The following is a 22,165-nucleotide window of genomic DNA, read 5'->3' as shown; positions in this document are numbered from 1 at the left end:
GGTTCACATTAAGACTTCTGATCACTTGATTAAGACCACCCACGCTTATATTCAAAATTGCAAATCACTACGATAATCATAGACTCATCTTTTCCTTCACATTTTTTTAACATTTGTTACCAAAGATTTTGCTTGAAAAGCACTCCTTAAATTTCCATCCTCCAAAAATCTACAAAAGCTATTACTTGATTGCTCCAATAAGGCACTTTTCCCTCTACTTGTAACTATGTATCATGAGGTCTCTGTAGCTCCCTTATGTTGTGCCTTTTTTTTAACCCTTTTCTATGGTTGGGTAGGGGGCTTTCTTAAGTTTGGAGTAGCTTTCTCTTTACATTAGTACATAGGGATTACTTCTTCTAACTTTAGGTGTGCACCTGTTGATAGGTAGAGCTTGGAGGGGGCCATTTAACCAAATTCTAAATATAATCCATGTCGTTATTACAACCCTTGAGCCTTTAATGCCATTTAGGGTAATGAGAAGTGTATAAGTGACGCATTCTTTCTCCTTTTGCCCCTTTTAATCCACAAACCAACTCACTGATTACTTGCAAATTATGTTACTGATGGATACGCTAATCAAAGCAGTAAGAGTTTTTCCTTTAGAATCTAATTGTTGATGTGTAAAACAGAGATGACCACCCCACACCAAGATTTGCTCTTAGATGGACTATTAATGGGCTAAATTCTAAAGTAGCATCACATATCCAAATCCATCAAAAGGCTCAAGAAAAGGCGTTGGCTTCTCTTTCAGCCCGGACCAAGCTAGCATACTCACCATCAAGATGGGATGCCAAAAGTGCATCATGGCTGCCACACTCCACAACCGCACCATCTTTGACAACAGCTATCATATTGGCTTCCCTAATAGTAGAAAGCCTGTGGGCTATTATAATTGTTGTGGCCTGCTTGGAAACCCTCTTTAGTGCATCTTGGACATGCTTCTCTGATTCCAAGTCCAAAGCGCTGCTTGCTTCATCTAGAAGCAGCACCCTTGACTGCTTCAGTATGGCCCTTGCTATTGCAATCCTTTGTTTTTGACCGCCGGATAGCTGGACCCCACTCTCCCCGACCTAGAGCAAGAAAAGGGGAATTATTTGCAAGTCAAGTGTTGGTGCATTCATTTGTCCAATTTCTGTGTTGAAGAATAAGCAATTCTGACGTAGGTATAAACAAATCCTAACTTGGAATAAGACTAAATGGGTAAATTGGAACTAAATACCTGAGTTTCATAGCCTTGAGGGAGACCACTAATAAATTTGTGGATGTAAGCTTCCTTTGCAGCGTCTTCAATCTCACCCCATGTGGCATTTGGGTTCCCAAAAGCGATGTTCTCCCTTATGCTTCCAGCAAAGAGAGCAGGCTCCTGACCCACCAAAGCTATTTGTTTCCTTAGCCATTTCAAATTGATATCCACCAAATCTATGCCCCCCATCAGTACCTTCCCTTCATTTGGATCATAAAATCTTTGTACCAACCATATCACTGTTGATTTTCCTGACCCACTTGGACCTACCAATGCCACCATGCTACCATCCTTGACCTTTAAACAAAAGTCCCTTAACACGATCACTTCAGGCCTAGATGGATAAGCAAATGTGACCATTTTCAATTCGATATCCAATGGCTTGGAGCGTTCAATTTTTCTACCTTTGTCTCGAAAGTTACCAATCAATGGCCTACGATTAATGATATCAAAAACAGCAGGAATTGCTGTCGGAGCCATGGTAGTATCAGGTGCAAGCCCAGCTAGTTGTCCAACTGAAAATGAGCTTAGCACAAGAATGAGAAAGATTATATATACATCACCAAAATCTGTCTTGCCTTGTTTTACAAGGTAGGCACCAAACCAAAGCGTCAAGGTATAAGCAACGTACATTGCACCTTGAGATAAACCAAGTGTTAGGCCTAGAATTTGTGACCTCTTCACTGATTGTTTCCTAGGCTCCGATAAAGCTTTATCAAAGGATTTAACTATCTCTTCTTGAGCAGAAAATGTTGTCACTGTCCTTATATTTGAAACTGCACCAGAAGCAATGTTGCTAGCTTTGGCATAAGAGCTGTTATCTAACCTTGGTCCGACATTTATAATCAAATTCAAGTAGCTTGCACCAAGGGTGAAAGGAGTAAGAGCAGCAGCCAAGAGGGTTAATCTCCATCCGTAGCAAAAAGAGACGCCCAGTCCCACAGCAGCTGAACTGACACCCATCAACAAGACTGAGTAACGATCCCCGAGAACTGCTCGAAAGCTGAGACAATCAACAGAAAGTCTTGAAACAAGGATTCCTGTAGAATTGTCTTCAAAATCAAACCAACCAGGTTCTTGTTTTAGTATCGAGCGAAATAAGAGGTCTCTCACCCTTATTGTGAGCTTTGTTCCAGCCCAACCACAGAAACCTTGTTGTCCAGTCATGGCAATTATACACCCAAAGCCTAGGCCAACGAGAGCTAAGGAGAGTTTCGCAACTTCTCTCTTCAATTCTGATGTGCTGTCATCAAAGTAAGCTTGAAGAGCTAGGCCTAAAAGAAACGGAAATATGGAGAGAATAGCGCCAGCATGGATACCCAACAGGAAACCTAGTAAAAGCGTGATGAGCTCTGGTCTTTGTAGAGTCCAAACCTCTGAAATTTGAAATTCTCCAGGCTGTAGCCTTTGTTGTATTTCCTCTTCTACTTGGTTAGCTTCTTGGATGGACTTTATGTACTTTGAACTCGAAATTTCGTACGCATAAGGTGATCTTGATGCTTCATAGGCTGATTTCTCATATGTGGAAAACGCAATGCCCTTTTGAGTATTTTTCTCATTCAGTGTTGGATTTGAAAGTGCTTCAGAAGCAAGCTTGACAAGTTTATAATAGGCCCCTGATCGTTCCATTAGCTGACGATGATTACCAGTCTCAATAACTGAGCCTTGATCAAGAACAACAATTGTGTTGGCATTTCTTACTGTTGCTAACCTATGAGCAATGACAATTGTTGTTCTGCCCTTAGAAATCTTGTCAATGGCTTGTTGAACAACTGCCTCAGATTCGGGATCCAGGGCACTAGTAGGCTCATCCAAGAGTAGGATTCTAGGATCTTTAATCAACGCACGAGCTAGAGCAATTCGCTGTTTTTGACCACCTGATAACTGAGTTCCCTTAGCTCCAACCTGCAAGTTATTTTCAGGCCGAAACTCAGGACATAACTTGTGTGAAAATCATGTTAGTAAATATTCGTTTTATATCTGTGTTGAGTGTGCATAAAAAAGTTCGTTTATATGGATGCTGAGGTTTTGGTTTTTGACCTGAGTATCGTATCCTAGTGGAAGGTCATAGATGAAGCTGTGGGCATTGGCAGCAACACAAGCAGCAACAGCTTCTTTCTTAGTGGCATTCTCCTTGCCCATCATTACATTTTCCAATATTGTGGTGGCAAAGAGAACTGGCTCCTGCCCAACCATACCAATCTGTCTTCTTAGCCACTTCACTTGTAGTGTCCTTAAATCATGACCATCCAAGGTGATGGCTCCTACCAGTTAAAAGACCGAGCCAGGTTAGGAACTACATAGACAATGCTTATACCAAGCTCACATAGTTAAACTCAATTAAACTATCAGAATGAGCTAATTAATGAGCCTACCCTTGTCAGGATCATAGAACCTCTCAATGAGAGCAAAGATGGTGGACTTGCCTCCTCCACTGGCTCCAACCAATGCAAGAGTCTTTGATGATCGAATAACTAGATTGAGAGAGCTGAGAACTGTAATATCAGGACGAGATGGATAAGCAAAATTGACACCTTTAAACTCTATCCTTCCTCGAACACTTGACAATGTTCTTCCTTCAGGGTCATAAGGATCTATCTCCGGAACCCTGTCCATAATATCAAATACCCGACCTGCAGCTACAGTGCCTTGAGCAAATTGAGCAAAATATGTAAGTGATAATGCCAAGCCCCTGAAAAGGATCAGGACAAACCTTCTGTTAATTCTCGTGTTTGGAAAGAATGAAATACTCGAAGGGAAACATGTTGGAATCAGAATGCTTTGCAGGCAAATATTCATCTTGTTCAATTTGTTTTAACTATGTGTAAGGAGAACTTTCAAAAAAAAAAAAAGCTGTGTAAGGAGATTTTTTTTTAACAATGTGCACTAACATATGCAGGCATACGTGTGCTCAATGGAAAGAAATGACGAGCTCATTACCTTCCCCCCACATTGACACCAAAGAAGCAAGCAACTGCTGCACCGCCAGAGATCTCTTTTCTAGCAACCAAGATTGAACCATACCAAAAAGCCAATGCCCATGTTGAATATGTGACCAAATAAATGACCCCCATTCCTGCACCCTTAGCAAACCCAATCTTTGCCCCAAGAGGAACTGACTTTGCCAATAATTTAGCATATCTTGCAGCCAAATTATCCTCAGCAACAAAAGAAAATACAGTTCTAATTGAAGTTATTGCTTGCTCTGCAATGGTACCAGCTCTCCTATAAGAAGCCTGTAGTTTAAAGATATGAACACTTAAAATGTTTACTAAAACAGTAAGATTATTAAGTGCTCCTTGAGCAACTGCTCCTTTTGTAATTGTTCAGAACAGGCTCTTCTTATGATAGCTTCCATGCCAACAGGAGTCTCCAAATCTCAACGTTGAAGACTCCCCACAGCATTCCAACTCATCATTAATAAAAACCATCTTTCAAAAAAAAAAAAAACAGTAAGATTAACATGCTGACACTGTAAACATTTCCAGTAACTGTGATATTTCTTACCTCTTCCTTGGCCGTGAGACCACCATAAACAGCCTTATAAGCAATACCACAGAACATCATTAGTGGGGTAACAGAAAAAACTACTAACGACACTTTCCATGACTGCAAAAACCCAACTGTATATCCGCTTATAAAGGTGAATACATGGTGAATGAAATGTGCCATCTGCAAATTATAATTCAAGTGAACACATTGTCAGTGCTAGTTGCTAGTGCAAGGCAAAGTCAGAATTTTCCAGGTCTACAGACAAATGAAACACACTTGCGGAAAATAGGCAGAACCCAAAGAGCAATTGGGATGCAAATTAAATCAAGCCTTAACCTTCTCTCCCATCACTTCCTGGATTTGAGCAACATCACTTGAAATACCGTGCATAATGTCACCCGTGCTGACTTCTGTGTCAAAAAAGCTTATGTCCTGTCTCAAAACTGCTCTCAAGTACTTGGTTCTAATTCGTTGAGCTGATCGTTCTCCAACTAGCCTCCAGCAGGTAATTTCTGTCATTTATTGATGAAAGATCATTTCTAATGCTTATGCAGATACAAAGAAGAGAAGTTGTAATGGTTTATGTTGCCATTACCTAAGTATGCTCCAACCACCACTATTGCAGCCAAGCCAGACATAAGTATACATATCTGAAAAAATTAGACGAAACAAAAAAGCAATAGTTTCTATATTAATTATATCTTTGATCATACTTGATTGTTACAGATCAGTTTTTAACAGTTGTTGACCAACAATACTATCATGAGAAAGTGAATGAGGAAAATTGCATATAAATAATATAAGAATTCTTGTTTGAATTCTTACCTTCTCTACATCCTTCATCATCTGGATTTTGTCACCTTTTGATGATTCTGTAGCAATCTTATTAACAAAATCACCAAAAAGGTAAGAATACCAGGGAAGTGAACCCCCGTTTATTAGGGCTCCTAAACAACCCAAAATCACAAGTACTATATCCCATTTTGTTGAATACTTGAACAATTTTAACAATCCAACTGGCCTTGGTGGTTCTGCATCCTCTTCCTCCTCATCATTGTCATCTTCGTTGATATCTGGTGCCCGAACAAAGTCATCAGACTCATGTCTTGCTGATTGCCAAGTGTCATGACCATGGTGCCCTTGATTCAACTTATGATCGAGACCTTCCAACTTGTGCCTCATTTGATGATGCCCACTTAGGCCACTGTGAACACCATGACGTGATAAGCCATGACCATAACCATGCTCTGCATTATCATCTTCACTGAAATCCAATGACAGGCCAAGGTCATCATACCGATGATCACCACCATCATGATGACTAGTTGATTGCCCATGACCGTGAAGCTCATGCTGCATTACTAGATCAAGATCATTGTCCACCTTGTGCCTCCCACCATGGCCATTTCTACCCTGAGGTGATAGTCCATGACCATAATGATGCCCTCCAAGAGAAACATCGTCCTCATCATCCACATAGGCCTGTGAAACTGTAAACCAAGGTGAACCGGCATTTGTATGACGGTTAGGATCAGTCTCTAATAGGCATATTTGTCTCTCAACATCTTCGAGAGTGTCATAATCAATGGTGCTAAGCTCATTCTCGTCAGCCAAAGGACTAGCACCATTTCTACTACTCCCTTCTTTAATAGTAGCCAGCCTTGAAAGCTTGTGATGAGACTTACTATGATCTCCCAAATGGAGATGTGATGAACTGTCATTATCTCTAGCAACATAGCTTTGAAGTTCAAGCCTCCCGGAAGGCACAGCTCCGTGACCAGAAAACTCATAGTACGAATTTGCAAAGCTCCTAAACCCTCCAGAGGTGCGGGAAAGATAATATTCACTAGCCGAACATCGTCGAAATGCCTGACTGTTTGATGATGAAGTGCTGGAGGCAGCCCAAGGACTAAGGGCTGCCCCCAAATTGCAGTTGTCACGCCAACCTGAAGGCTCAAACTGCCATGAAACGTCACTTTGCCATGACATGTCATCATCTGTGGCAAAAGGCGTAGCAGGAGTGCGGTGTTGGAGCCTCCGTGGAGTGGTGCGGGACATTCGTGGAGAGTGGAGTGGCGTGAAAGAACTAGAGGCATAGTGTGAAGCAGGCGTGTTATGGCGTTGGTGGTGGTAGTTTAGGGAGGAGGAGTAGTCGATTTCAAAAGAGGAATCAGCCATGGGAGAGATCGAAGATAAGGGTCTGATGGACTATTGGAAAATGGAAAATGAAAGCGTGTTAGGAAAAGGAGTTGAAAGAAGAACGAGGCGTAGAATAGTATAGACAACATGAAACGAAACAAAGTTCATCTTGAGGAAGAGCTGTCCAAAGAGAGTGGTGTGTCCTAGGAGTCAACGAACTTTGCATATTCCGCTTGTCTTTTTATCATGATCAAGTGGTTGCTCCGATTCAAAGTTGACTAAATTGGGTTCTTTTAAGGGTTTCATTTGTTAAACTCCTCGCATATATCACTCAAGACGAAGAGAAGAGCGTAGCTTACTTGAGTACAGCCACAGTGACAAAAGGCAGCCGACCCCGACCGGTTAAGTATTCAAAGGTCATGCCAATTATCGTTGGCAGATTTTGTCCTTTTAAGAATCGCAACATATATGTAAAAATAATGAATACAATTGAATTGCATTAATAACATCTATCTATCAGAAAAGCTATAAAGATGAAAAATATACAAGGATTCTCCTCTCATAGTGGCTTCTGATCTACCCCTGCCAGACCAGGCCAGGCCGGCATGCAATACAAATTAAGGTTGTATTCCTTAAAAAATCTAAAGGCTATAGGTTTTGGTTTACTTAACCTGCTTCAAACTTGGACATGGAAAGGTGCCATTCAATTCCAATCCAACAATTAATCATTAATTTCAAACTTTGGCATTTTGAAGACAATTTTTTCATGTCAGAAATCATTTTCTGGACAAAGACTTTGGTCATTCTAAATTTTAATGCCGTGGGAGAAGATGCGAATGAAAAATATAGCAAACACTGACCAGGTCTCTGCCTAGCTGATGCAGTGTCCAATTTCACTCTCAGGAACGAGGCTTCTCCATTTGTCATGAACTAAATCAAATTCAATAAAGAACAGATGGTTTTGTTGACCAGACTACCATATTGATAATCTGAGATTCTGAGAGGTACATGCACTTCAAGCGCATGTCCGGCATTTTCTACTAAACTTTGCAGTTTGACGAAGGCCACGCTGAAGGAGCAAAGGTTCCTATAAATTCTTTGATAAAACACAGGGAAAGATTTCAAGGCACATATCAATATTATTTTTTAAAAATATTATTAATTTTCGTTATCTATGATGTAAAAAAGTTATCGATAATAAATCTCAAAAATATATTAAAATTCAATGATTAATTAAATTTGATATTAATGAAATCAATTTATTGAACACTCATTAATGTGTCATAAGATCATCACATTTTTATGGAGTTTTTCTACAATAAAACAGTATAAAAATAATTTGAGAAATATTTTAGGAAAAAAATCATTAATTTTTTTTACAATTTTAAAAAATCATATGATCTTATTTATAAAAAAATATGTTTTTTTTCTCACAAACTTTTTGAAATAAATATAATTATTTAAATAAAATATAATTTTTTTGAATAAACATAATTGTTCCAAAGAGTTTCTTCAGTTTTTTTTTTTTTGAATGTGGGATTTTAGACATAGGATTTTTATTTCATTTTTCCTAATGCGGGATTGTAGCCTACAGTGTTATTGTACAAAATGTTCAACGTTCTTACCATTGGAAGGTTCTTTCTTATTGCCTTGACATGTTTGAATCTGTTCCGCTGTCCTACCTGTTGAATGGTTACAAAACCATAAAATAGTGAAGGCGATAAGAGGGAGGATACAGTAACTCGATAAAGCAGTTAGAAAGATAAGTGTTGAGCACAAGTTCTCTCCCACAGAAGAAAAATTCTACGAGTCTCAAAAATGGAGGTAACAAAGGCAACTGCACTTTCATCGAGAGACAAGTGCCCACCAAACCCTGTTCCTTGGATAATAATGGCACCTACATTCTAAAACACAAAAGGGAAAATGGTTGTATATGAGAACCTGATACATCCTTAGTATCCATAAACAACACCACAAGGATTCTTGTCTATGAAAATACAGATAAGAGAAGCACAAGGGATAAGGGAATTTCACCCAGAAAAAAGGGCACAATATAGATTGCTACTAAGATAAAGTAGTTTTCTTTTACGTAGCTGTTACTCCGCATTGTCCATAACTCTGATTTTGACAAAGAGTTCAACCTTTAGTATACATCAAAAGGCAAGAGCAAATTAAAAGGAGAAAAAGAATGCCTCTGGACTACCAAAATCACAATGACATCATGCCAATAGGCAATTTCTTGTTCAATACAATATACAACATATCTCGACACAACTACAGAAAATTACTGACTAGATCATGAGGAAGGCCTCATGACTCCATGAAGATTTACAAATCCAATTGTAGATTTTATACTGTTCATTGTATCGTGCCTACCTCAAGCATTTGTATCTTATATATATTCCTTTACACCCTACTGTTTAAGATGATTCCAAGCACTTGTCCTGGACTTTCCTCAGACGAAATTTATCTAGGCTTGGAGTCGCTACCCTTGCTTCGGAATGATGAGAGCGAAAAGAATGAACGTGGTGCTGCACAATTATTCCAGTTTAAGTACCATGACAAATAAAGACTACGAATTCAACACAAGAACAAACTAAAAGATTCTTCTAAATCTATATAACAAATTCCGAATATGTTAGTAGAGGTTTTGTTCAATGGTAAAGTTAAGAAATAATTATCAATACCATTAGATTGATATGAGCTTGCAGTTAAGATTGTCCACGGCCAGAATATACATAGAACCTAAAGGTTGCTGAAAAATTCAGTGAAAAGACTTGGATTACACATAGGTGATTGTCATGTAGTACGCTATTTTGGGCCAAGGTGCAAGTTATTGCTTTCAACTGGAAGTCCTCTGGAATCAAATAAAGCCAGACTTGGTTGTGACAGGGGAAAGGATTTTAGCAACAATCTATGAAAGGATACCATTTTTTCAATATATTGCCTTCATAAATTACTGGCAAGAAAGAGAAGCATCAGATAACTAGATTAACATTAATAGAGAGTCACCTTTTATTGAGCTTCCTGACATATGATCTTCCCTTAGTTTAAAGTTTGCTGGTGGTGCTGGAATAGAACTATGTAAGGATTGAACTGCAAGGGACCAAGAATGACTCAACTTTAAAATCCGGTTCACATATAAAACCAAAGAAATGAGGATGGAGAAATTGCAACAAAGAATAGATACATGCATCATCAAGTTCAAATAGCATGCCAAAAACAAATTTAAAAATTATGTGTATGTATCATAAATCTTGAAAACTGCAAACTTAAGTTTGTTTCCTTAAAGTAAGCTCACTTATCAACTACACTTTCCCACTCATATCCTAGTGACTTGCTCCTTATAAACACAAACTTCTTGACTGACATAAGATGGCAACCAGCCAATAGGCATTAAGGTTTCTTTAACAACTACAATGAGACAAACTATGGAAGCGTTTCTCCTTTAACCAAATAGTTTATCTTTTTCCTTAATCAATTACTGGAGAATGAACCCCAGAAGGACTGAACTACACAAGTCCAACTGTTTTTTTTTTTAATCCAATTCATGTTATTAAAAAAAAGTCAACTTCTATACTCTCATAAGGTAAAACAGTTCATCAACAAGACACTTTTCCACAGTCGAAGAACCATAAAGGCATAATAGCTTTGTGAAAAAGGGAGGATATTCGATGAATGTAGAAAGTCTGGAGTAATTTTCTTATTAGAACAATAATTATTGAACAATTATGCAATCAATGAATATTCAATATAATTAACAGATAAGGAAAAAATGAAATAATCAAAGTATATCCTAAACAAGTAAGATCAAGATGATTAACATATCAGGAGAAAAGAGGACTTACTCTGATCATTGAACAACTCGCTTTCATTGAAGCCATCATCAGAAGGGTGGCCTTGGGAAAATCCCATCCTTGACTTCTTCAAGTCTTCTGATGATCGATTGGCAGGATCTCTGCCATCCTCTGTGTCATCATCTCCTTCAGAAGTTGTAGCAGAGATCCAGTCAACTAAACTGTCTGTCCCACGGCTTTTCCTTCCAAATTTCAACAACCTTTTGAACCCTTTTGTCACATCCCTACGTGACTGATTATGGGTTGCATTAGCAACAAGAAAAGGTTTCTGAGCACTTCCCCATTTCTTCCTCATTCGAGCAGCATCCACCTCTGTTTGAGCAAGTGAGTGAGAATTCCAAGATGCAGGGCTTCCAATGGGGGAATCCATGGAAGCATCAATATCTGAAGTCTCATGGGGATAAGAAAATGGATGATGCAAGCGAGAATTCCATGATACAGGACTTTCTCCTGGTGAATCCTGCAGGGATACTGCAGTATGGAATGTAGTGGGCACTGCAGCAGGCAGCTCAGCAACCGATGCAGGGTCAATCTGAGAAAGAGACCTCAAGCAATCACCATTCTCTGATCCAGAATTATCCAACTTGTCAGATTCCTGGCTCAGTCTTGATCTTCCATTTTCCATGTCAGCAGAATCTTCAACCACCATAGATTCAAGCTCATCCTCTTCATCTTCTTTGGCCATGTCCACGGAATCATCCACTTCAAATGCTAGCTCATCAGACTCCTCTTCATCTTTTGGAGTCTCAGGTGGCTCTGATGCTTTAAACTTAGCAATATTTACTCCAGCACCAGGACCTATGCCGTTACCTTTCCTGAGGAAAGTCTTTGTTTCCACATTCTTCAAAAATTTGTCACTGAAGCTCTGCTCCATCTGCTCTTTATCAAATTTCAAAGGTGCCAAAACAATGCCATCAGAGTTCAAGGCAGACAAATCTGAAAATTCTACAGGACCAGCAGAGCTTTTCCTAAGGGACTGAGACCGTCGAGGCTGATCATCCTTGCCAAGAGCAATCTCTTCATTGGTACTCTTGCTCCGAGCATAGTTTCTCACCTGGGAACGACTAATCATCTTGGCAGCTCCCGAAGAGGGCTTTGTATTTTCTTTTCTGAGATCAGAGAAGTTGGGAACAGACTGCACAAGAGGATTTTCAGATTGCACTCTCCGCCTTCCAGAACTGGCATTCGAAACTTTGGCTGCTGAGCGCGGAACTGCTGCTGCTGCTGCTGCTGCTGCTGCTGCTGCTGCTGCTGTGGTGCGAGGAGTGGATAAAGACACATTTCTATTTGGCAAAAGCTTCTTAGTGTTGGAGCTCCTAGAAGAACCATCCACTAAGGATACCTCATTAAATGATCTATCCTGTCCATAGTACTTCTGATCTGAAAATTCAGAAAGATCTTCATCTTCTTCACTCTGAATTGAACTTATCGGATGCTGCCAAATGCATAACCTTATCAAAATTAGTAATAAATAATTCAATCAGAAGTTTTTGAGATTCCCAAAACTTAAAAATGAAGATCGAATTCTACCAGCTATGGAATTTTAGCATTTATTTCCTGAAAACATAACTGCAATAGGAGATACCTGCTCCCTCTGTGACTGAAAATTGAATGACCTCACTTTATCTGCTCGCCGTCGAGCACTAGACACTGAATCCTGTCTACCAGCAGAACCAGAAAATTTGGCCTTCATCTCAGCTCTACTTCGCTCAAGGATATCCTGCATAGCCTTCAATTTGGCTTCCTTCTCAGCCCTTTTAGAACCCCATTCTTCCCTCAGCTTTGCATCTCTCTTTTGCATGTACCTCTCATAAAACTTTCCTCTAGAATCATCTGAAAAACTAATACCAGAGAAATTCTGCGTCAAAGTATCAACACATTCCTGGCTATCTACCATCTTTGTCAGAGGAGTACAAAATTTAGCCATATTACTCAAACTCTCCATTGGTTCAGACACTGAGTTTTTGTCTGGCATCTGTGCAGGAGACACATCTACTGCCGCTGGTTTCTTGTATTGTGAGCTTGCTTCCTGTTCAATCAGCGCATCAGCAGGCTTGCTTCTCCTTACAGAACTGAATTGATCACCAGGAACTCGAAGTTTGTGCTCTGCAAAAAGCTTTTCAAGTTCATTTGCCTTCATTTTTAACTCATCGTTCAGCTCCTGGTTTCCCCTTGTCTGCCTTATCCTTTGAGTTGGCTCTTGCATTTTTGGGGCACTGAAACTCTCTTCAGTTTCAGGAACCTTTTTACCAAGAACTGACTTATTATTTGCATAAAGAGAACCACTGTCATCCCTCCGACCCAGTGACTTCTTGCTCTGTTCAGGACCTACTGGAAGCTGTTTCTTGAACTTCATTTTCTGGGCTCCAGAATCCTCAACTTTGCTTATTTGCTTCTCAGATGATGCTAAGTCTTTCTTTCCCAATTCCTCAACTTCCCCGGTGAAAGATGTCCACCGTGGCTGAGGACTGAGCTGATCACCTTCAGTGCCTTTATACTGAGCCTCCTTAGTTTTCAGTCCAATACTACCTTCAAACTGCCCTGATAATGTTCGGGAGTGACCTTGAGCCCTAAGACGCAAATGCATTGTCGATTGGTCTTTCCCTTGAGCCTCCACTCTATTTTTTAATTCACCCTCAGACACGGCATCCCCCCCTGTATCTGCAACTGCCACCTGCGCCTGAGAAGTGGGTTGGTTTTTAACCCTAACAATCACAGCCCTATCAGGAAAAACTCGAGACTGCACCTCTGAACCTCCCCTCTCTCCTGTTAAGGAACCCTTAACCTTCTCCTGAGAAACCACTTGATCACCCACCTCAAGCTGTTCCGACTTACCCACAAAAGACTGATGATATTGGTTGTTCTGTGATCCCAATTGATCCTTCAAATTCATGCGCCCCTTCAACCCCACATTCTCTTCTCTCCCCAAAGAATTACCAACCTGTGCTTGCACTTCTCTGTGATCTTTCAACCCGGAATCAGCATATCTACCAGAACCACTCTTAGGTTCAACTTGAACTGAACTTACCTTGTCACTCAAACCCTTTTCAGCTTTCTGTTCCTTATCCTCAGATAAACCTTGAAACACATTGCCTTTACCCTGAGACGCAGAAGATGAGGAGGGTGTGCACAAAAGGCTATCTGTACTACCATCCTTCTTGTCATTGCCCAAGTCGATGCTCATGTCACTTGCACCGCTCCATCTTCTTAAAACAGCCTTTTCAACAACTGCAGGTGCAGATGATACATCAGATGAAAGTCTTCTCAGTTCCACAGATTTGCCAACAGCAATAGGTTTGCCTCCAGAGCTTGAGCTCTCCTTCTGTTTGTTCTCAAAGAGATTGATTCTATCCTGCACACTAAGCCGCCTAGCAGGTTGACTGGCCTGACTAGATGATGACTCAGTCACCCCCTCGTCTTTCTTCTCTTCTTCCTTGTTTTCATTTTGAGAACAACGTTGTGTAGTAATTGAGGGCTTTGGTTGTTGAGATATGGCTGGCTTTGATTGGTCTATGCGGTGCTGGGTCTGTGTAGCGTTTGGTTGTACTTGTTGTTCTTGGTGTTTATTTTGGGGTGGTTGGTGGGACCCACTATTAACATGGGACCCAATTTGGTCTTCATTTGGGTCATCGATTGACATGTCAGATCCCCATGAGGCTCTGACCACTTGATCATCCACCCCTGGTTTCCAAGGGCTAATCAATTCTGGTCTTCTCTGGCATAAAGATACGAATTTGGTGCAAGCCTCACTGCAAAAATAATAAAAAATTACAAGAGCATAATGATTACTGGCATTTTCTTATTATAAAAAAAGACTAAAAGAAAAGCAAAAGTAAGAAGTTCAAAAAAGTTACCATCTAACATCATCTGGATTTTTTTAATTTAAATTAGCAAGTCAGATTCCAAAGTTGAGGAAATTAGGCCACATCTCTCAGAAATTTATGATACTCACTTTGTCCTTAACAATGAGGACAATATGACAAAATTAATTGCAAAAGGGTTCAGATAAATATCAGGCGGCATGTACATCCAGGCAAACTTGACCAGCATGGGCCCGACATGACAGCACTGTCCACAATTATGAGGGAGTTTCTCGGGTTTACTTACTGATACCCATTTAGCATTTTGAACCTTTTCGTCCGTTACCTTCTGGTTTCTTACAAAATAATCCACTTTGCAGGGGAACCCAATGCTCCCAAACCCAGATATTCAAAAGAAAACAAATAGAAAGAAATAAAATTTTCAGGGAATTTTCTAACCCTTAACAACTGAAATCATTGGGATCTGTAAGTAATAACATGGCTATTTGGACCTTCCATGCCCAACAAATGGAAGACAATCATCTCTAAATTAACCCAACATGGGGTAACACGCTACCAGATCAGTTGATAAAAATTAAACAGAAAAAAATACAAAGGCGATGTCATTTCAGGACATCTAAATTCCCCCAAGGTTGCCTGCAACTAAGCACATGGTAAGATTTCATTTTCCAAATAACCTAGTAGTTAGGTGATGCCTTACCTAGGTACCATTTCAGGCAAGGTTTAGACCTCTAACCTACTAATAATGATTACTACTCAAAACAGCTTGACAAGTCTGATCTGTGGTAGCCCCACAACAAGTACACTAAAAGCATCTTGCCATGACATATTTTGGTTTGACATCGAGCCCTTTCCAAAACCATCAAAACCATAATGAAAAAGAAAAAGGAAAAAGGAAACATCAGTTATTTTTATGATTTTGAAATATCTATAAGCTTAAAGAGGAAAACAAAAATCATTTATAAAGGCCTCTGTCGGTTCCAACTCTTCTATTATCCTTCCAACGTAGTCAAATATTTATTAAAAACCTCTGATCAAACAAAAGAATTTATTGAACACCTCAAACTGACATAAATACAACTCATTTGGACTCTCCAAAATCCAAACATAAGAAAAAACTTATAGATAGAATCTACCATGTCACACATGGTTGTTGCTAACCACACATCAACTTAGATTGAGCGGTGAAATGGTTTAAAAGAAGGAAAACTTGAACCAACATTTAATTCTGCACTGAATTGCTGTTTTTCCCTCCTTTTCAGTCCTTAGAGGGAGGTCTCATGGCTTGTCCAATTTCTACAATTAATTGGAAATGGATGAATATCAGCAAATTCTTTTAGAACATGTTTGGTAGGAAAGGAAGAGAGAGGTAGAAGGACAATTGTTTTATCCAGTGGTTACCCTTTCTTATATTTCGGGCTAGCCATTAGATGAGACAATTTTCCATCTACTTTTCCTTCTTACTTACCAAAAGCCAGAAGATAAATTGTAGCCACTCAAAAGAGCTGAGGGCAAACGTAAAGAAACATCGTCCCATCTCACACTGTTTTCATACCAGGCCTAACCAAATCAAGAAACAACTTTCTATCTCAAATACAAAATCACTGCAAAAGGTGGCCTTGACCATAAGAGACATACAAATGCACAGAGACTAGTATCTCACCCTAACCAAGGCCCATGTAACTGTAGGCACCCATGCAGAAAACCAGACTCGAAGCAAACACACAGAGGGAAATATATTATCTCATTGAAAAATATTTCAAGAGTACTTACTGCAAGCGATGAGCACCAAACCGATCTGCAAATTGTTGGAGTTCAGATACAGTGTCAGAGTTGAAACCAGCAGCACATGCACGAGCAAAAGCTGTTGCCAAGTCTTGCTGAACTGTAATAAGACGTACATCAATAGCCCTTAAAAGCTCCTTTCTGTGTAAATTGGCCAAACATCAAATCAGTAAGAAAGCATAACTGATGAAGCAATGGAAGATCCAATTTAGCACCAACAGCTGCTTTAGCATGAAATCTTTTAGACACTCAGAAGCAACTTTCTGTCCATTTTCACAATTAATACATGCAATAACTCACACATATTTATAAACTGTCCACATTCTGCATAAGCTATAATCAACATTTCCTAGGCAAAGCTTTACAACTAGCTCACATCTAATGAGTGAAACATAATAATTTCAATAGTTTCTGTATAGTCATATATAAATTCTACTTGGACAACTCCAGACCTCCTAATACTAGAAAAGGCAGGTCAGCCTTGCATTCCTGAGCCATGTCATCATGCATCGACCAGAGGGCTCCTCTCTGATCATTAACTTCACTAAAAGCATGGAAAATGTCTAGCAGGTATAAAGTTTCAACAGAAAATCAACTTAACATTTTCAAACATGTAAGTGCAGCAGTAAGTGATGCCACAATCAACTACAAGTTTAATCACAATTCCACCAAAAAATTTATAAATTTGCAGATATGTTAAACCTAAAAAAGGAAACGGAGTTACTTTGTTGCATCAGCAGCTGCTGTCACTCCTGCACCATCCCCACCTAGTACAAATTATCCAAACACTCTGTCAGTTTTCAACAATGATTTCAAACAGGGATACAAACCCATCTCACAAGATCATTGACTTGAGATGTTACCTAAATACTTCCCACCCTAAACCAAGCTCTAAATGAATGATGATTAATAGTTGTATCAAAAATCGAAGGGCTAATACAATTACTTTCTATAGGCAGGCTTAAACATACAAAAGTAAGAGCAAAGACAAGATCAAGTGTCTGATTAATAAGAAGAAGCATAACCATTCATAAAAATTTTAAATCGAGGTGGAGTATAAAGCATCATCTCAAGCCATTGCATAAACTGAATGCAGAAACATGAGACAAAACCAAAAAGACTTGTAAACTTAATAAAGCAGGCACCACACTGACGTAGGAACAAACAACACTAGAAGGCTCCTAAAACACTGAAAATATATAACTCACATCAAGTCAATTCTGTCCAAGCATGTCATTTCTAAAAGAAGAAAATTAGAAGAAAAGAGAAGCCTATCCATCAATCACTAAAGAAAACAAAGCACAACCCCTTAATTAACTTTCTAAAGCTTTTAAAACTAAAAAGTTGAAGAGATTGGCAGAAAGTTTGAAGAACATGCAATCCAACCGGTAAAACTCCCTATATGTTTCTTAAACCAAAATTGCTCTAGATATTACCTACCCAACAAAATAACTGGATCCAATTGCATATACAAAGTCACCTAATTACCTCACTGTTCTTATGCCGAGAAATGGTCCACATTACTTCACACTGAAGTCAGACTAGTGAGGTTTTAGCCAGATCTACGACACTATTGAAAGGCTCTAGTTGCTTATCCAGGATTAGAAAAAGGAATAACTGCTTGTCTCTTCTTTCAAAGAAATTCCTTGAGTTGAAAGAGATATGATCATAAAATAAGTGGAATTACAAATAAAACTGATCCCACTCAAACAAGAATAGTTCCCCTTCCCCTGCTTCTGTCTTGCTCTAGCTACTGATTCTTTTCCTCTTAACTGACCGAACCACCAGGAGGAAATTCTCAAGCAGCTGATTTGACAGCATTGGTCCTGCTTGACCATCAGCTTTGTCTTTGTAAGAGCAGCAATCCCTTCCCTTCTTAAATAAGCCATTCAAAGAGAACCAGAGATGACCTCTTATTTTATGTCATTTTCCATTTTAGGATTCTTCTAGGCTAGACCTATTGATCTAGAACCTTCAGCAAAAGGGGAAATTAAACTACAGATATGAGTGCTGGCGCTTATACTGTTCGAGAGTATCTATAGATTGCTGTAAAATACTCAAAAACTACAGGGAATTTGCACACCAAGGGAACTGGATGGAAAGTTGCAAACCCAATTGCTATAGGCCAAGCTCTAAAAAAGCCTATTGTGGGCCATCAAATCAGCTAAAATTAACATAAGGGGAAGAACCAATGGAACTTTTATGTAGCATAGCCATGGTCTTTAAATTCAAGAGACATCCCTCCCTAAAGAAAACCTTTTACCTACAACTTAATCTTAGTTACAAGGACTCTTAAATAACTCAGTTGCTTTTGCCATTATTTTCAAGCTTCATACCAAATAGTTCTCACCGCATAAATAACTAAACATACAAATATTAAGACCCATTGATTGTTACACTTATCACAAACTGCAAAACAGACTACCGAGCTACATCCCGCTAAAGGTTAAGCAGAACCTTGACATGGCCGCCAACAACAAATAAGATGCTAGATGGTGGCAAAATGAAGAACCCAACAAATAAGAAATCTAGCCATTTTTCCCTTGGATGGTCACAGGGAGAAAGAAACATCATGAAAGCTTTGCTTTTTTCCATAATCCCCTTTCTTCTTTCTTTTTTTTTTTTTGGAGAAAATCCTGTTTCTCATTTGTTATTCTTTTTTCTATATTTTAGTTCCTCAATTTGAAGTAAGCAACCAATCACATCAAACATCAAACATTAGTTCCTCAATTTGAAGTAAGCAACCAATCACATCAAACATCAGACATGATTAGTCAACCGTTTCATTAAAAATTACACCAAACATAAATACGTTCCTAAATATCTATCCGTATGTACATGTCAACATTGGGAAATAGAGAATGGTAAAGCTAATAAAACAAGTTTTCATTTTGCATTTTTCCTTCTTCTTTATTGTAATTTTTTAAAAAATATGGGACTCAAACACAGCAACCATTTTTTCAACAAGGACATGAGGCATCGATAAGGTAAGAGAAACTTACAACAAAATCTATGCAGAAGAATGACCACATTTCATTTCATGCTGCCTCATGGTCCAACAACATTTATAACATATTCATATCTAGGCTGTAGCTAATGTCACTTTTAAATCATTAATGTTTTAATGCACATTCCCATAAATATGCGCCTTAGAAAAGCCATACATCTTCAACAAAACCATAAATTTATTCTAATTTTAAGAAGCAACCATATAATTTTCTTCCTAAGGAGATTCCTAAGCCACTTAAATGCATTAGTAATTATGACACAAATAAATATAATAAACATTTTTTACATATATAAACATAGAATTTTTCTTTACCATCATAATTAATGCATTTCTTGATTGCTACACTTTAAACTAGTTCATGATATAATCACTTTCCATAATAAGAAGAACTCTTCACTTCACTATATCATATTATAACTTGAAAATATCTACCAGGATCTAAATAACAAATACATTGATATCTTTAATAAATAACAGAAACAACAAGCGGCAACATGTCAGCCAACACAACTACTAAAACCAGTGATATGCAAACATAAACCCACATGATAAAAGATACTTCACTGCCTCCATCAAGGCTAATGACAAAACAAAGATGTTGAAGTTGCATGTTTCTGGAATCTAACCATCCATGCTGGATTTGTAACAAATAAGGGATTCACCAATACCAACAAACTAGATTCTGAATTGGAGAAAGAAGTTAACAACAAAATCCAGGAAAAAAAACCATTCATGATAGAAACAAGCACACCTAATGCTCCAGAAGGCTGATCTCCCACCCCCTGAAACATGAGAGTTCCCAGATTCAGAAAATTTGTAAAGTAAAACTGCATCAAATTAACAAAGCAAAGTTTCCCCTACAGATGAAGACCATTCACACCTGAGAATATATTCTTCGAGCTGCTTCCAACTGAGACATCTCTGCATCAAATGTGTTCACCAATTCCAAAACCTCTGGTGTACTAACAAACCGCACAAACCTGGAAACAAGTTCCACTCATATCAAAATATGAAGCCAAAATCCCGCATGCAACGGCAAGAAATTGCACAGATGTTGAATGTCTACCTCTCAAGTGTTCCTTTTGTAAACCAAGTCTCCGCATTATTTTGCTTTTCAATTTCAAGCTTAATTGATTGAATTGACAGTGCAACCTGTTCTTCGGCCACCTTCAAATGAGTAACAAATGGCTTTACTAACCCAGAAGCAAGCTTCTCCGTGTTCCCATTGCTCGAAACAAACAATTCACATCTGCCCATAGGGTAAAAATAGCAATGATTATTAACAGAAAGAAAATAAGGAACAATACAAAAGCCATATAATGATATTCTCACCTTGAGCGCTTTGGTGACAATTGGAACACAGCATAATCAAGAAGCGTGTCCGATTTCATCTTCTCTCTACGATATTTACAAAATTCCCTAGTCTGACCCTTCACATACACAAATATACTTCTTAGCACAACAAGGCGCCACCGTCTGGTCTCATAATCAGCATAACTCCAAATGATAATAAGACCTCAAAGCAACAATGCAGATTCTGGAGTAGAAAACATAAAAAAAAAAAAACCATATAATCAAAAACAAATCCTACAAAAAAAAATCCAAAAAAAGATCATATTATCTAATAATCTCATTTACAATTAAAATTATAACTTATCAAACCCTACATGTGCAAATCAAACAAGGAAACCAATACCTTAGTAATTCACATTTCAAGTAAAAAATTGCATTACAGTAAGAAAAAAGTTTTGAGTAAAGATAATTAGAAACCCCACAAACTTCCAAAAAGAAAAAAATAGAAACAACTACTACTAATTTTAAACCCAAACACTTAACAGAAATAAACAATGGATCTCAATCTAAAAATTCAAGAAGAACAAAAATGCACCTAGAAATCTAAACGCTTGGCACCAAAATAGAAATCCATTCTTCATAGATATAAATCAGACACAACCCAGATCTGATTCCACCCAAAAGCCACAAGTTCGAGTACTAAAATAAACCTAAACCATTTCCACAAAATTCAAGATAAAGAAATTCAAAATGCAGGCACGGAGAAAACAAGATACTAAAAACCACCCACTTACACAAAACATTAAATGCAAACAAATTGCATGCTAAAATCCTCAAAGAAAGGAAAGAACCGAACTTCATTTGAAGTAAGAATGTGAGTGTTGGATCGTTTAAGAATTGAAGAGTTACCTACTAGAAGAAGAAAAAAAATGGTGAGATCTTGGGGTAGGGAATCCGATCCTGAGAATCAACTCTCAAATGGGTACCTGCATTTGAGGAGGTTAAAGAGTTTACTTTGTGAGGTTTGTATTTTTTATTTTTTTTTTATTTTTTTAAGTTTGAAGAAAACCCTAAGAATGACAAGATGGTTTTTGCTTTACTCATCTCTCAAATGGCAATCTTTTCTTTCTTTTTCTAAGGGTGGTGACCTTGCTTTCTCTCTCCACATAACTCTCTCTCTCTGTCCAAAGGATACAGTAGAGAGAGACAATGTTTGAAAGGAAGAGAGAGATTATGTTTTTCTTCGGACAATCTTTTTGTTGTTTCCGTGTATTTTGTGCTTTTAACTACGATTTTTGAAACACGGATGACTCTTCGCCACTATTGTCTATTTACAAAAATGGGCTTCATTTTTCTGTTCCCAAGTTACAATCTTGTCCTTTTCTTTTAGCGGCTTCATTATTTGAATTTCCTTTGTTTTTATCTGCATATTTCTTCCATTTCATAAGTACACAAAAATAATCATTTTTACTTTCTTTATTACTCTCAATTATAATTACTCATTTTCTTATTCTTTTTATCAAGC

General features: G+C 38.3%; 2 protein-coding genes across 4 annotated transcripts; both read right to left on the bottom strand.

Annotated features, from left to right (window-relative positions):
- Window positions 1-722: 722 nt before the first annotated feature.
- LOC110424661 (ABC transporter B family member 19-like) lies at window positions 723-6,913 on the bottom strand. Of its 2 annotated transcripts, XM_089784805.1 has the most exons (10): window positions 6,058-6,913; window positions 5,561-5,874; window positions 5,331-5,385; window positions 5,072-5,247; window positions 4,751-4,915; window positions 4,184-4,479; window positions 3,619-3,935; window positions 3,284-3,507; window positions 1,220-3,148; window positions 723-1,070 (listed from the first exon to the last, which is right to left on the bottom strand). In XM_089784805.1, the coding sequence occupies exons 1-10, from the start codon at window positions 6,911-6,913 to the stop codon at window positions 723-725; spliced, it is 4,680 nt and encodes a 1,559-aa protein (XP_089640931.1). The 2 variants fall into 2 exon arrangements, with proteins under 2 accessions (XP_089640931.1, XP_021294953.1); XM_021439278.1 differs by having other exon boundaries at window positions 5,561-6,913.
- A 2,039-nt stretch (window positions 6,914-8,952) lies between these two features.
- LOC110423664 (COP1-interacting protein-like protein) lies at window positions 8,953-21,901 on the bottom strand. 2 transcript variants are annotated; one of them, XM_021437946.1, is made up of 11 exons: window positions 21,550-21,901; window positions 20,680-20,884; window positions 20,414-20,596; window positions 20,228-20,327; window positions 20,099-20,129; window positions 17,062-17,104; window positions 16,326-16,478; window positions 12,317-14,480; window positions 10,723-12,166; window positions 9,887-9,970; window positions 8,953-9,405 (listed from the first exon to the last, which is right to left on the bottom strand). In XM_021437946.1, the coding sequence occupies exons 2-11, from the start codon at window positions 20,736-20,738 to the stop codon at window positions 9,341-9,343; spliced, it is 4,326 nt and encodes a 1,441-aa protein (XP_021293621.1). In that variant the 5' UTR covers window positions 20,739-20,884; window positions 21,550-21,901; the 3' UTR covers window positions 8,953-9,340. The 2 variants fall into 2 exon arrangements, with proteins under 2 accessions (XP_021293621.1, XP_021293622.1); XM_021437947.1 differs by having other exon boundaries at window positions 20,680-20,777.
- Window positions 21,902-22,165: the final 264 nt, after the last annotated feature.

The sequence above is a fragment of the Theobroma umbraticum genome, unplaced genomic scaffold (assembly GCF_002168275.2).
Source record: "Theobroma umbraticum cultivar Fairchild unplaced genomic scaffold, ASM216827v3 scaffold_204.0, whole genome shotgun sequence".
In the NCBI taxonomy this organism is placed as follows: domain Eukaryota; kingdom Viridiplantae; phylum Streptophyta; class Magnoliopsida; order Malvales; family Malvaceae; genus Theobroma; species Theobroma umbraticum.
Note: the sequence above shows the minus strand (reverse complement) of the source record. Positions and strands in the feature narration are given on the sequence as shown.

Excerpts from the sequence above, each read along its gene's own strand:
- LOC110424661 (XM_021439278.1), bottom strand. The coding sequence starts at position 6,913 with ATGGCTGATTCCTCTTTTGAAATCGACTACTCCTCCTCCCTAAACTAC. Across the intron at positions 5,386-5,560 it reads TGATGAAGGATGTAGAGAAG|ATATGTATACTTATGTCTGG; the intron begins GTAAGAATTCAA and ends TAATTTTTTCAG. Across the intron at positions 4,480-4,750 it reads GTCTCACGGCCAAGGAAGAG|GCTTCTTATAGGAGAGCTGG; the intron begins GTAAGAAATATC and ends TTTAAACTACAG.
- LOC110423664 (XM_021437946.1), bottom strand. The coding sequence starts at position 20,738 with ATGAAATCGGACACGCTTCTTGATTATGCTGTGTTCCAATTGTCACCA. Across the intron at positions 16,479-17,061 it reads GCAGCTGCTGATGCAACAAA|AAAGGAGCTTTTAAGGGCTA; the intron begins GTAACTCCGTTT and ends CAATTTACACAG. Across the intron at positions 9,971-10,722 it reads CGAGTTGTTCAATGATCAGA|TTCAATCCTTACATAGTTCT; the intron begins GTAAGTCCTCTT and ends GGTCCCTTGCAG.